The following is a 14,783-nucleotide window of genomic DNA, read 5'->3' as shown; positions in this document are numbered from 1 at the left end:
GCCCTTAAGGAACACTTGACTCTGGCTCTCTATTGATCTGCTTTTGAGTCTGTTCTAAACTAGGACGACTGTATTTCCTCTCTGTGAAAGACCCTTCAAAAACAAAATAAGACCTTGTCTGTGTTCTCCCTTTCCCTCCAGGTGGGGAGTGAATTGAGACAGAGTGGAGAGCTCAGACATCACTGTTCATCATTTTGAAATAAAACTCTCCATCCCTTGCAAGGTGGCAGGGAAAACAGGCTGCTGGGAAATGGGCCTGTTCATCGCTTTCCTATAATGTCAGACACCCTCCTCCGTGGTTCTGAAGGTGGAATTCTAATTTTTTTTTTCTTCTTTCTGTTCATGTCAAATTGCATGGAGAATGGGGAGGCTTTACTGTATTGACAATACTAAAGTCACCGAGGAAGGTGAAGCTGCCAGTACGTTTGGTTTGCTTACAGATATGCAGATAGGAGCTATAAAACACAATAACGTTTTCCAGACAGCTTTCCGCAATTAATTAGGTTTTCTCTAAAAAGGAAATGTTTGGTTGTGTTAGATACTTCATGGACTCTTAGACTGTGAAGGGGCAGTGGAAGTTTTCTCATTCGCCCCTCCCTCCCCCGCATGCCAGAATTTTCTTCCTCTGTATTACTTCTCTTAGAGGAAAAGAGTCCACATCCTCAGGAGGAAGTCATGGTTGGACACCTCAAACCATTGTAAATTAGTTCCCTATGTTAATATAAAAGCTGTTTTCCTGGCATTCTTTCCCACGGTTCTAATTTACATTTCTGGATTTACATAGGATATCTAATCTCCTTTCACACAAGATCGTGTCACCTACACCAAAACATCAATCATGGCTTCCCTAAGCCTTCTGTTTTCCAGGATTAATGTTTCTGTTTCATGTGATCATGTCTTACGTGATGTGGTTTGCAGATCCATTACCCTTCCTGTGGGCCCCCTCTAGATAGCCCCTAACTGGCTGTTGCTTCGCTTAACTCCAGTCCTGTGCTTACAATTTCCATTACTGTTCCTTGCATGATTACTTTGAAAAACTACACAGTGCTCTTTGGAATAAATGTTTGAAAGTCAACCTAATTAAAATTTAGAGACTGTAACAGAGGCTGAGGGGGCAGTGGGTGGGAAGGAGATTCAGCAGTGGAAGTAGCCAAAGTACAAGTCTAGAAACTGGATTGTTCTCTTAGTCCCTTACACAGTAAGCATTCCCAGGCCAGTAGAAGTCCTCCTGCGTCTGCTGAAGTCCCGCAGCATGTTATTGATGTTTCTCTAGTGACACCGATATTTTTCATTTCTGCATTACCATAAATCTTTCTGCTGTGAATGAATGAATAATCACCTTATGCCTCCCTAACTCTGGATATCTGCATAGAAGCTGAATTGCTCATTTTGCTTCTCTCTGAAACATTGCTGGTCAAATTTCCAGCTGACAATGAAATTGCCTGGAGCTCTACGCCTGAATAGCGGCTTATTTACATTACTCCTGTTAAAGAAACTGCATTAGGTGTAACTAGTAAGTAAATACAGAACTAGAATAACAAACACAATTGCGAAAACTCAAGTCTAAACTTTGTCTGACAGTATGCAAGTGAATAAATAATAATAATATCTATGGCAGCAACTTAATCCTTAATTAATAACTTAATTAATCCTTAAATTAATAACTTAATCCTTAAACTACTCACAATTTGGAGAAGTTAAGGAACACACCAAGGCTAAGTTGCATGTAGCAGAGCCAGGATTCAAACCTACATTTTTTTAAAGCCCATTCTGTCAATCATTATATTACAGTGTTTTAAATTTAATAGATTCTCAGTAAATTTTGATTAGCATTTTTTCTTCCTCAACATGAAGTTCAGAGGTTTTACAGACTTTGTGGTGACTTTCAGTTTAATAATCGACAGCACATGGGTGAGTGAGAGAAAATACCCTCTTTCTTAAATTAGACTTTCTTCCATTTTAGATAGAGAGGATCTGAAGTTGGCATTGTCTTTTAAGTGCCTCTTTAGTTGGCTTTTAACATTTGCTGGAGCAAACAGTTTAAAGAAGTAGAAGGAAAATTCTACTGAAGAACATACTTAATATAGGAATCATGGAAAAGCCAAGCTAAATAGAGATATACTAATGGATCAATGAAAAAGTTTGCTGCATGTAAATACAAACAGAGTTTGTAAAAATAGACTCAGGGGGTACATGGGCAGGTTCGTTACATGAGTATATTGCATAATGCTGTGGCTTGGGCTTTTATTGAAAACATCACTCACATAGTGAACATAGTACCCAATAGGTAGTTTTACAACCCTTGCCCCTGACACCTCCTTCCCTGCTCTTGGAGTGCCCAGAGTCTATTGAGAAACAGGGTTTTATTTTGCTGTGCGGTATGGAAGAATATATGCCTTTAGATTCTAGGGTGGAAGAGAGTTCTCATAAACAAATATAACTATAGAGGTGGCTTGACTAATAGATTGCACAGTGGAACTTTTACCACTTACTTTCTGGATACTATTGTTCTGTTAAGGTATGAGCGTTTTCAAGAGCTTCTCTGTTTTATCATCCCATTTACACTTTTAGGTCACACTGAGCTTGCAGTCAAAGGAAGACTCTAGGTTGTTTTTCAGATAAGCTTCTGTATAACTGGACTGTCTTCAAGTTCTGCTTTGGTGGTGGGTTGTTTAAACCCACACACTGGCTTTATGTATAAATCTGTTTAATTACATTTTATTAAATTCAATTTGGTTTTTCATCATGTTGTGTTTTGAATCTGATAGATCGTATGATATACTCCCTTTCACCCTCAGATGTGTGACATCTACCACTTATAGCAGATCATATCAGATGAGAGAGCTATGGGGGCCTCACTGGAGTTAGAAGTTGCCAGCAAATTTTTATTGATTTATTGATTAGCACTTGCTGGTATACAGTGGGAAAGCCTAGTAATACACCATCCTGTATGTTTTATATCTGTAATCTATCCAGCAGCAGCACATGCGAAACTTTGTCAGATGTTTTCCAGGATTTCACCTAAGTTCTTAGAGCTAAAAACAAAAACAAAACAAACCTTCCTTTTGCCCAGTACTGAGGACAGCACCACATTATCCAGCAATTAAGGGCCCAAGAGGACCTGTTTCTTAAGTGGTTATTGACAATTAGGCACTTTATGGTCATTATGGAATAACATTAAAGGGAACATATGGTATTCTGATGTCACCGAGCCCTTTGTAGAGGATTAGCTCTTCATTGCACTATCACAAGCAGTGAACTATTTTGTGTAGGATAATGCTGGAAGGAGACAGGTTTTATTACTATCAATATTAAAATTAGTCATGGGCATCTCATCTATGAAGACTCCCAGGCAGCTATAACTGGGCTCTAAAGCACTTGGAAATTTTAAACTCCTTAAGCAACCAGCTGATTATTGTACACTTTCTGATCTTTATTGACAGAATGCTTTTATTCCTTCTCAAACTGACTTTTCTCACTTTTCTAATCATAGTATCTTTGTATCCTGTCAGAGTAAATATGTAAAAGTTTCTGTAACTCTCTTGATACCAATTGTTGTTTGTAACTCACTAGTATCTTGGGTGTGGAAGGTTTTGGTGTGGATACAAGTTCAGTCAACCCCCTGAAGTCAGTAGGGGATAAATGAGACCTCGAAGTTGGAAATGAGGAAAGATAGACTGAATGTTAGTGGCATTTTACAGATATGAAGGCTTTTTATTGGATGGAAACCTACCGAGTGCATAACAACAATGGTTATTTTCACTCCTTTATGTTGCCTGTAAGGAAAATGAAAGAAAGTATTATTTATGAACGTAAGTTGTAATGACTTCGATTTCACATTTATTGTTAATTTCTGGATACAAGTTTGTGCATAGGTATTGTAGAGAATGAAAAAAAAAAAAAATCATGCTAGCCCTGGTAGACCAGTTGCATGAGCATCAACTTTGTTTCCAGAGTATTTTCCTAAAATAAATCACCCCACTGTAGATTCATTTGGGGTAGGGGTAACAAGTTAAGATAGCATTTTCTACCATGTTCCTATAGAGACATAAGACTTAAGAAAGTGTGTTAGAAGAAGACACTATAAGGTATTAAAGCAAGCATCCCAGATAGTAGCCATGCCTAAGAGATAAAAAAGCATGCTGGAGTGCCTAGCTGTCAAACAGCAAAACAGACAGCCGTGATACCAGTTGGTTATGGGAAGGTGAAAATTAGAGGAGTGAGCAGGCAGAAGGTTAAAATTTAAACAGGTTAAATTAACCTGATCAAAGTGCTGGCCATCAGAATGTGGTTATGTGAGTTTGCATTGGCACAAAGACTTGATTTAAAGTCCGCCAGCACAGATATGAATTCCACATTAGAGGTGGAGCTGGGCCAGTAGTTTCTTGTAGCTAAGCAGCTGTACTATAGCTGAAAGTTGGCAGGTGAGTAGTGTTCTTCTCAAAAGCCCACAGAGTCACAAAAGTGTAGAGCAAGCAGTGGACCAGGTCATCCTTTATTTTATACATGTGGAGATAAAACTTTCTAGAAGCTAAATGATTTGTCCAAGGTTGGTAGCGAGTGGTAAAGCCAAGACTCCAAATACAATTCCTCACCACATATCAAAAAGATGTGACCAGGAATGGATTCCTATGAAAAACTTGGGTGAGACTCTTTTTTTTTTTTTTTTAACAGTCCTTAAGATTATCCATCTCTAGCCAAATACACAATCCAGATTTTTCTGTGACAATCCTGACTTCATAAACATGTTCTAAAAAGCCATTAAATATAAAATCAAATGCAATTTAATATGTACATAAATTGTACTCTTTTATGAAAATAAACTTCCAAATTCACATATTATTTTTCAAGCCATATGTTATTCCTGCTTTGAAAATATGGTTACTTTATTTTACAGTCTATACTATAATGTGATAGCTGTACTCTAAGAAACCTTTTTCTATCAAAAATTGAGTTTTAAACATAATTATTTTATTGGGAAAAATGATGTAAGGAGTTTTAGATCTGTAATTATAGCTATTTTTCTTGTAGGAATTTCAATAATAAGAGTTTAGAAAATACCTGTAAATGTATAGTTGTAAGACCTTAATGTACCTAAGTACATTTATTCTTGATTATTTCTAACTTTTGCTCTGGAGTAATGGCTTTGCTTTTCTTTTCACCATGAAAACTATTATCAGTGTAGCATTTTTTCACATTCTTATCACATTTACCAATGAATGGTGCAGGCTGTCAGATGTATGTATTGTGGAGATCTACTTCTTGATGCTGCTACTTCTGTCATTACAGTAATGACACGTAATGGAACTGAAGTAACAACTGATGTCCCTATACTTGGTTGAATTATGAAAACATGCTATTGGTTTTTTTCTTGCCTGTTATGTATTATTTAAAAAGGAATCCTATACTAACATGTTTTTACTCTTTAGGCTATTTAGTTTATTGCCTTCATCACTGCAGTATGAAAGCATCCATAATAAAGTTTTATGAAGTTTGTTTCAGGTGCTATATTTCCTATAATCAATTGCATTTTTCCTTAAACACCACGAGGTTCAGAAGTTGATATCTAGGGCCTGCTTCTAACAGAGTATAAGGGACTACACATTAGGTATTCTAATTTCTAATTACCTACCTGTACCTATGAATTGATCTTAGTTTTTTCCCTCCCTCGCTCCCTCCCTCCCTCCTTCCTTTCCTCCTTCTCTCCTTCCCTCCTTCCTTCCTTCTTTCCTTCTTTCCTCTCTTTCTTTCTTTATGTTTTTCTTTCCTTTTTGACCCAGTGTCTCACTCTTTCACCCAGGCTGGAGGGCTATGGCATGATTGCAGCTCACTGCAGCCTCAACTCCAGGCTCAAGTGATCCTCTCACGTCAGTCTCCTGAGTAGCTGGGACTACAGGCGTGTGCCAGATGGGGTTTCATCATGTTACCCAGGCTAGCCTTGAGCTCCAGGGCTCAAGCAATCTGCCCCGCTTTACCTCCCAAAATGCTAGGACTACAAGCGTGATCCACCATGCCTGGCTTGATTCTACTTTTTCTACAGTTATTTTTGATTCTCTGAAATTTGCTAATTGTTGACATTTAATATGTCTTTCTAATTGGCCTTCCATGTTTTTAAGAGATAAAACGAGACAAATAATAATGTAGGTATATATCAAATACATTTTTTAAAGAACAAGGTAAAGTACAGACTGCAAATATACACACAATTTGGAAATGCTGTTGTAGACAGGCCTGCTGATACATGGAGAAACAAAGAAAGCAGGTGATATAGCTGGAGGATTCTCTACATTTAATAAGCTGATATAAAAATGAGGAAGAGGTTATTTATAGCAAGAAGGTAGCCTGTGGTTTATCCAATTCTTTCTGGAGGATCTTGAGAGAAAGCCAGGTTAACAGTGGTGTTCCTTTGCTTTTCACAAGAAGCTGATGTACGTACACAACCAGGATCCCAGGAGGAGGCTGCTGTGGGATTTCTTCTGTCCCTCAGTCTGCCAATTAGTGGTGAAACTGGATATGAGGTTCCTAGAGACACCTTTGTTTGGGTACAAATCCTGGAGCGGGGAGAAACTGACTTTGGAGAGTATTACGACTTTCCTGGGGAAGCTAGTAATCACTAGGAAAGCGATCTTTGCTGGGTGAAGCAACAAAGGGCTTACTTTGTTTTGTCAGTAGATCCGTTCACTCTGTATTTTAGTTTATTTAACAGTGTAGCCTCTTGAGTAGAAGGCAGAGGAGCATAGTGAGAAAAAAGAAAAAAGTAATGGTTGTTTCAAGTCATCTTGTTTGCCTGGAGAAGTAAGAAATATTGACATTTTCCTGTAAGAGACTTACAGATATTCTATTCCATTTCCTCCTCTTCCTCCTCCTCCCTTCCCCTCTGTATGTGTCTCAATATTTAATGATCATTGGAAAAAAGGAGAATAGTTTGTGATCAGAATGTTGTCCTAAAACATGAGAGATGCATGCACAACAAATACCAGATCTAAAATCCCTGCATGATGTCATGGAGTCTGCCAAATGGTCTCTATATAAAGGTTGCCAGTAACCCAAATGGAGGGAGAATGTCTTGCCAACAGACACATGCTGCTCCTTTCCTATAGAAATGAAGCGAGAGTCAGTGAAGATTTATTTGAAAGCAGGTGTAAGTGTGTGCACCTGTGGCTGGCAGCTTGCTAGGCATACATGAAAGATACCTTGAGGTTGTTCAGGTCCTTTCATTTTCTTCCTACCACCTACTCTCATGTCAACAGTAGAAATACCCTTTTTACTGTCTAAGGATTGTTTTGCATTTTTATATTTACAGCTTTGTATAACTGTGGAGAGGCAGACTGCGGATTCAGTCAACAACACAGTACCTAACTTATGAGCTCTTTGTAACTAATAGGCACAAGGAACCTCTGCTAGTTTGGATCACTGTGATCCTTTAGTAACAATTAATCGAAAAGGGTTTCAGGGCCTCCTCCTTATATCTAATTTCATCTTTTTCTGCTCAGGAACACCAACTTATTAGGAAAGGTTTTCACTTTGAAATAGAGAAAATATTTGCTGTTTAAACAATTGTTTTTTTTTCCCCTTAGCGACTGGATTCTATTTTATCTCATTAGAGTTAGGCTGTGGATGAGGACATGGGGGAATTCAAATATATCCTACAGAATAGTTTCAAATATGTTTACCAACAATTTTCCCATATCAGGGTTACCTTGTTTATGAACTTCATGATTTTTTTTTTAATCACTGTTTATTTAAAATATAGCTACTGCTTTTATTTGGAAAGATGTATCCATAACTTTATAGTAGAATGTGATGTCTTTTAATAGAAATACAGAATACTCTGACCAAAGAAAATAAAATCATTAGGTCAGAATATAAAGATAGGCATTTTATTCAGAAAGAACTTTTGAACTGAACATCAAAACTTAGGCCAAACACTTATGTTTTTATCCAGACCTATAAGTCAGAAAAAGGCCCTAGGCAAGGAAAAAAGCCAGAGAAAATGAGTAGCTATGAGAAAAGGACCATGGAAAGCTGGTGGGCATAGGTAGGGGGTGAAGCGAGGAACTGAGATCAGATTGTGTAAAGTTGCCACAGTCATTCTAAGGAAATCTGGTCTTTATTCAGCAGACAGTGGTGTGTTCCAGAAACGTATTTAATTAGAAGTGACTGTGAATTAGAAGTTTTTCTTCTGATATAGCGAAAAAAGGGTACACATATTAGAAGGCAGAAAGTTCGATGTTGAGACCCTCGTAAAATCTCCATGAGGGTAATGAGTGCATGAGTTATACCTTTTGCAGAGAAGATGGGTTATACATGAGATTTAGAATCAATTGTGGTGGTAGAAAGAAAAGTAAAGAATCTAGGTTTTAAGTAAAAAGTTGTTTTGGTTTTTGCTTTTATATGTATTTTTTCTTTCTTCACAACTGTCTCCAAGGCAATGCGTCTGAGGTTTAAAATCTTAACTCTGATAGTCTACCTATTTTTTAAGTGAACAAGCTGGTAATAAGTAACTATAGTTAGCTTAAATTTAAAGCTAATTTGTTTCTCTATTGGGCTATTATGCCAGTGTGGAAAAGGAAATTATGATCGTTGTTGTCATCATCATGCTTATATCATCATCTAACATTGGAGGCTGTCTGTGCCAACCACTACACATTCATCATCTCATGTATTTCTCATAATAACCCTTTGAGGCATTGCTATTATATCCATTTTAAGCATGAGAAATTGGAGACTAAGAGAGACTAAATAACTTACTTAGGGCCACACAGGTAATAAATGACAGGGCTGGGCTTCAGGCTTAGGCAGCTGGGCTTTTAAAAATTACTGTTTGCCTATGCCTTTTAGCCAAAGGGGCCTGTCAGTGAGTTACATTATATTATTATGACTTCTGTCTCTGTCCAAATCATTTAAGTCCATTATGACTCTGTGGAATTGGAGTTGGGTTACATTTCAGGATGGGTGTAAACCTGCAGGTTGACTGGAATCAGAACCTCAGGGAATCAGGACCTTGGACAGCTCTCGTGTCTGTTCTCTGTTGGCAGCACTGTTTCTCTCCAGGCGTCTTCATTTACTTGTTTCCCACTGATTAGCTTTCTCCCTCTGCTTCGTCTCTTGGACTCGCTCATATCACTGACTTACACTAGTTCATTCTTCTGATCTCCTAATCCAGGTTTTTGAGATTCAAATCTGATTGCCCAGTTTATCCTTTTCTACTTAGGTGAGGTTTGCCACTGGCTAGTCTGTGCATTGGCTGACTCTGAGTGAAGATTCACTTCTTATTCCTATACCTGGGTCAGGGAGGAAGGTGAAGAGTGCATTTGTGAGCCTTCTCCTCTTAGGCCTGCACCTTCAACAAGGGCAGTGGGTGGTACAGGCGCTGGCTGGTGCCTCTCTAGTTTAAAGGAGGTAGACTCTGTATCTTGCAAAAATACATCACAATTTAAGTGAAAGAAATTGTCACAACATCTATTGATATTTAAAACATTACATATTATTCAGAACTTGGTATATTCATTGGCACTTATAGCCACAAAAACATATCAGGAAATTTTATATTATCACAAAATCAGATGTTTCATGTTTTCTCTCTTATTTTTAAGGGAAAATATCAAAGCAGTTTGGGGAGTTTGTAGTCTAAGAAAATAAATATAATATTTAAATGATTAAACTAAATAATGAAAATCTCTTGTTTTTTTGTTTTCTGCCTTAGTAAGATTTATATTTCTGTTTTTTTACTGTTAGTAGAATTTAGAAATCATTTTATTTTCCAGTCCTACCAATTTGATTTCTGTCCTTCCGAGTATTCTTAGATTACAGTATAAAAATTCAAAGTCTGACCAATATTCATGATCCTATTTTTATTTGTCCTTTATGTTGGAATTCATGAATTACAGTACCTGTATTTTACATTTTGTTTAAAAAAATCTTGTAGTAAAGGTAAGCCTATTGGTGATATGACTGTATAGCAGTTAAGTACTCTATGATCTAAAAGTATTTCCAGAGTAACATCTTCAGTAGTAGCCATGTTTGTACTTACCATTCTATGCCTAAAATTTTCTGATGTTGAAACTTAAAGAATCTCCGAGGGGTGGCTAAGCATCAAGGCCCAGTTTATGCATGAAGGCAACACATGCAGTAGATAATTGAATTCAGGGTGGCAGATAGGCTAAACTTCTGCTTATCTTGAACTTATGGAAGTAGGATTTTCAAATGTCACATTTTTAATATACTCTTTCTTTGTATGAGAATCAAACAGGTGGCAGATAAGGTGCTGTCGGAGATTGACTTGCTAAAACAACATTTAATATCAGTGGAAGGGTGAATATAGAGTTAACCAATATCTTGCAACCTCTTAATCTATCAAATAATGGTAGTGGGTATGTATGACCATGTGGAGAAATGAAATAATTCTGAGATGCCTTCTGAATCATTTTGTAAAAAGATTAAGCCACTTACTTATAGGTTTCTTACTATACATCTGTTATGTGCTAACTCTTGGGGTAGTTGACTTATAAAGGTGAACAAGTTGTGGTAGAGGTGGCAAGAGACATATACGGCAGCAGAGTGAGAATGTACAGAACAGAGACATTGCTCTCAGATAGATAATTTAGATAGGCTTCAGAGAGGAGGGCTTTTAATGAGTTAGCTTTGAATAGGTGAAATGGGAGGAAGGTTAGTCAAGTGGGAAAACCTGTGAGAGGGCAGACACAGAGGTGGAAGAGTTCTCTGAAGGCTCAGAGAACAACACAGAGTCTTTGGGGGATGGATTACAGATTTTGCAAGGGACATGTGGTTGATCAACAATGAAGGCAGACTGGAGCCAGTTTGCGAGGAGCTTGAATTCTAGACCAGCGGTTTGGACTTCATTTCACAACTAATGAGCAAGAATTATACACTGTCAATCAGGGCAACATTTTTGAGCCCTGATTGAGTTATATTTTTAGAAGTCTATCTGCCTACTGTGTATGTCATAGATTATAGAAGATTATTTAGAATTATGGTTATTAGATCAAGGTGCAGTTTATTCTTTAAGGTTGGTGGTAAATACATAATATATGTCTTAATTCTGGCATAATTGAAGACCACAACTTCCCATCTTCATGTTGTTCTGCACAAATGACAGTGTTCTACAGTTTGAGAAAGAGAAGTTTGAAAGATGCAGAAGTTGAAATAGCTAAAAAATATTTTAATCTGGATGAAGATTTTTCAGTATGCCTTTGGAAAGTGAGTCTGATGTGCTCATCCAACCTCATATCTGTGGGAGTGCATGGAGCCCGAGTGAAGTGGAAAGGGAATTGAGTTTGAATCCACCTGAGGACTCCAAATTGCTTGAAAACAGAAAGCTGTGGGGATGAGAAACTACTTGTGCTTATTGGTTCTTCTAGAGAGAGGCAATTTTATTTCTTCAGTTTATTTCTTTGGAAGATAGGAAGAGCAATAATGTTCAAAGTTGACATATCAAAACGTGACTTGGTTAGTCCACAACAATGGAATCCAAAAGAACACTTCTCTATCATGATACAATTTAAGAAGAAATTTATACTACCTACTCCCCCCACCCCAGCTACAAACTGAATTTGGAAAATAATACTTTCACACCAGTTTTAAAAATTTATAAAATCTTCATAAAATTATCTTTTCCAATTCTATAGTTTCTATAGTGAGTGACAGTGTGTCTTCCAATATTCCAATGGGAGCCATTGTTAGCAGCAGGTTTTGCTATTTTTTATGCCCATTCTAATCACATAACATTGAGTATTTGCATTGATGATATTAGGCAATTGTCCAGTACAGCCTCTATTGTGCTATGTATAGTAAATGAAACTACATTTTAGTTTAATACATTGTTGGAACCAAGAAGGCTTGTCCCCAGACCCCACACTTGCTATAGAAAGTGCATACTTCAACACAGCACTTATAACAACTATTGCAGCTGTGGATTTGCCTGACCATTCTTATTAGTCTCAGTTTGTTGAGGAAAGAAGCACTGCTCCTCCTTTCCACGTTCTAGTGTCTAATACCAAACCTGGCACTTACAGTGCCATCAGTTAATGCTTATTGAATGATACTATTTAATTAAATGCACAGATTGAATTTGTGTAGATCGTGCTCACCCTTTTGAGGGTGTAAAGACACCTAGTTTGTTTTTAACACTCCAGTCAAACAGCCAGTCACTTAAGTGAGAGAAAACAAAAAAGTCAACCATTTGTTTAAGTTATGGAAATGTCAAAGTTGCTTATCCATTCATTCATCTCTTTATTCAGAAGGCACTGTGCTTTGCTAAATCACTTTCCACAGTTATTATAGTGTGATGGTGCTTACTGTTGAATGCATTGAAGGCTTTCTCCAAAGGATGAGCATTTATTTTGTGCTGGAGAACTCAGAAAGTGTTCCTGGAGAAGGTTTGGAAGGAAAACTCATAGTTACATGAGGAACATAGAGAAGGGGCTTAGTATATCAGGAACAGCACCTATGAGGGCACAGAGTTGGAATTAGTGTGATGCTTCAGGGAACTACAAGTAATTCAGCATGGTTGGGAAAACACTGGGAGAGTAGTTAGCTTCCTTTAGACATTTTCAAACTTTTAAAAACAAAAATTAAATTATAAAAATTTTCTGGAATATCTGTAATGAGTAAAGTGAAATATGATTATGTTATCTTTTTAAAATTTATATTTTAAAAAATAAACTTTTGGGCCAAGCATGATGGCTCATGCCTTAATCCCAGCATTTTGGGAGGCTGAGGCAGGAGGATCGCTTAAGGCCAGGAATCTGACATTATGGTGAACAATCAGGATACCACTGCACTCCAGCCTGGAGGACAAAGCAAGACCCTGACTCTAAAAATAATAATAACAACATAATAATATTATTAATAAAGTTTTATTTCTCCATTCCAGGAGTATTCCACAATCATTATGGAAACTTGGAAACATCAGCTTTTAGAGGTACTACCACCATTAATATTTTGGTGTATTTTCTTGGAGTATTTTTATGCCAACATTTAACAGGCACCATTAACAGTAAAATTTGCTTTCTTGTATGTTTTCTTATATTAGCATTTCATGTTCACATTTCATGGATGCACCACATGGGAACATCAACGTCAAGTCACATTTTTGTAATAAATCATGATTTAATGGCTTTTAGTTTAGAAAGAGAGAAGAAAGCTAACATTTATTGATAACCATGAGGCTTTTAATATCAAATATTATCATCCAACCAAGTTAAAACTGACAGAGGCAACCATTCTGCAATCTCTAGAAGGTAAGAAATGGCTCTGGTGCCATCATACTTGTATGGATTTCAGGTTGCAGCTCAGGTTGTTGGTTTAATCATTTTAACAATCTGGTGAAACAGTTGAAAAATCACACATGATCCACATGTCTTCCTGAGGAGTAATTGATGGTTTGGTGTCTTTCATTTGATCATCTTCTTCTACTTTTTCCTTAAACAGAAAGTTAAGTGTCATGCATTTTTAGAGGGTTAAGTCTAGATAGCCTTTTGTAAATGAAGCAAATAATTGAATATTTGAATATTTATAACTTTATAATGATTAAAAAATAATACAAATGTTGATCATTTCTGCTTATAAAACAACAGTTCCACATTGAAAGTTCTCAGAATAGAAGCCTTTTAGATGCTGGTAAGGGCATATATGCACATGAAATACTTTAACATAACGTCAAATATAAGAAATGACTTTTTGGCCGGGCGCGGTGGCTCAAGCCTGTAATCCCAGCACTTTGGGAGGCCGAGGCGGGTGGATCACGAGGTCGAGAGATCGAGACCATCCTGGTCAACATTGCGAAACCCCGTCTCTACTAATACAAAAAAATTAGCTGGGCACGGTGGCACGTGCCTGTAATCCCAGCTACTCAGGAGGCTGAGGCAGGAGAATTGCCTGAACCCAGGAGGCGGAGGTTGCGGTGAGCCGAGATCGCGCCATTGCACTCCAGCCTGGGTAACAAGAGCGAGACTCCGTCTCAAAAAAAAAAAAAAAGAAATGACTTTTTAAAATGGAGAGCTCTTTGATGTCATCCACTTGATACATTTCAACCAAGTCTTATTTTAAAGACTTGATTATTAATGATTTCTATAATTTTATCATTATTTTAAAAACTGAGATACTTCTGTTAGTGTGTGATTGCTGAATTCCAATATTGACCAAACAATTTTAACTTTTTGTCTACATATGTCTCTACTTGCCCATTTCTATCAGAATGATTACTCTTTGGTTACAACCTCTTGAGTGACGGGGATAGGTCTATAACACATAGACAAATGTATTATTCAAGGAGTATTATGCTCAGACTCTCAATTGGGAAGGTGAAGTGAGTGAGGGCACAAAGATGGCAGGAGATGGTTTTCATGTGGAATACCCAAGAAAGGATTTTGTTTGTGTGAGAAAGCCAAGGCCTTGAAAGGAAGTCTCAGGAGAACAGGGATGGCATATGACTCAGTGTTTACTGCCAAATGTTATCTTCTGCTTTGGCAAAGGAGATGATGATATTATTGTCCCTGTAAGATATATTTAGAACCTAAAAATACATCCAACAGCAGCAACTGATGAGTGGCCAAAAAGCAGAAGTCTGAAACCTTGATAATCCAAAAAGAGACATCTAATGATGTCAGCAACGGAGATGTTAATTAATCAATTAATGTGATTCAGTGTATCAACAGAATGAAGGAAAAAAATCATAATAATCTCAAAAGATACAAAGAAAGCATTTTACAAAATGTAACAACCTTTTATGATAAAAATGCTCAATAATCTATGTGTAGAAG

The 14,783-nt window shown here is 37.2% G+C and overlaps 1 protein-coding gene across 8 annotated transcripts in view; it reads left to right on the top strand.

The window, feature by feature from the left end:
- RGS7 (regulator of G protein signaling 7) overlaps window positions 1–14,783 on the top strand; it is a 556,614-nt gene that overhangs the window by 34,516 nt on the left and 507,315 nt on the right. For 5 of the 8 annotated variants that reach the window (XM_064383646.1, XM_064383645.1, XM_064383649.1 and 2 more), the window contains exon 3: window positions 12,896–12,943. The exons of the other annotated variants lie outside the window; for them this stretch is intronic. In XM_064383646.1, coding sequence (XP_064239716.1) covers window positions 12,896–12,943 — 48 coding nt within the window. The remainder of the gene's footprint in view (window positions 1–12,895; window positions 12,944–14,783) is intronic. 8 annotated transcript variants of the gene reach the window in all.

This window comes from Aotus nancymaae, unplaced genomic scaffold, assembly GCF_030222135.1.
Source record: "Aotus nancymaae isolate 86718 unplaced genomic scaffold, 86718_ANA_hifiasm-v0.15.2.pri h1tg000032l_0, whole genome shotgun sequence".
NCBI classification, from domain to species: domain Eukaryota; kingdom Metazoa; phylum Chordata; class Mammalia; order Primates; family Aotidae; genus Aotus; species Aotus nancymaae.
This window is presented reverse-complemented; position numbering and strand designations above follow the sequence as displayed.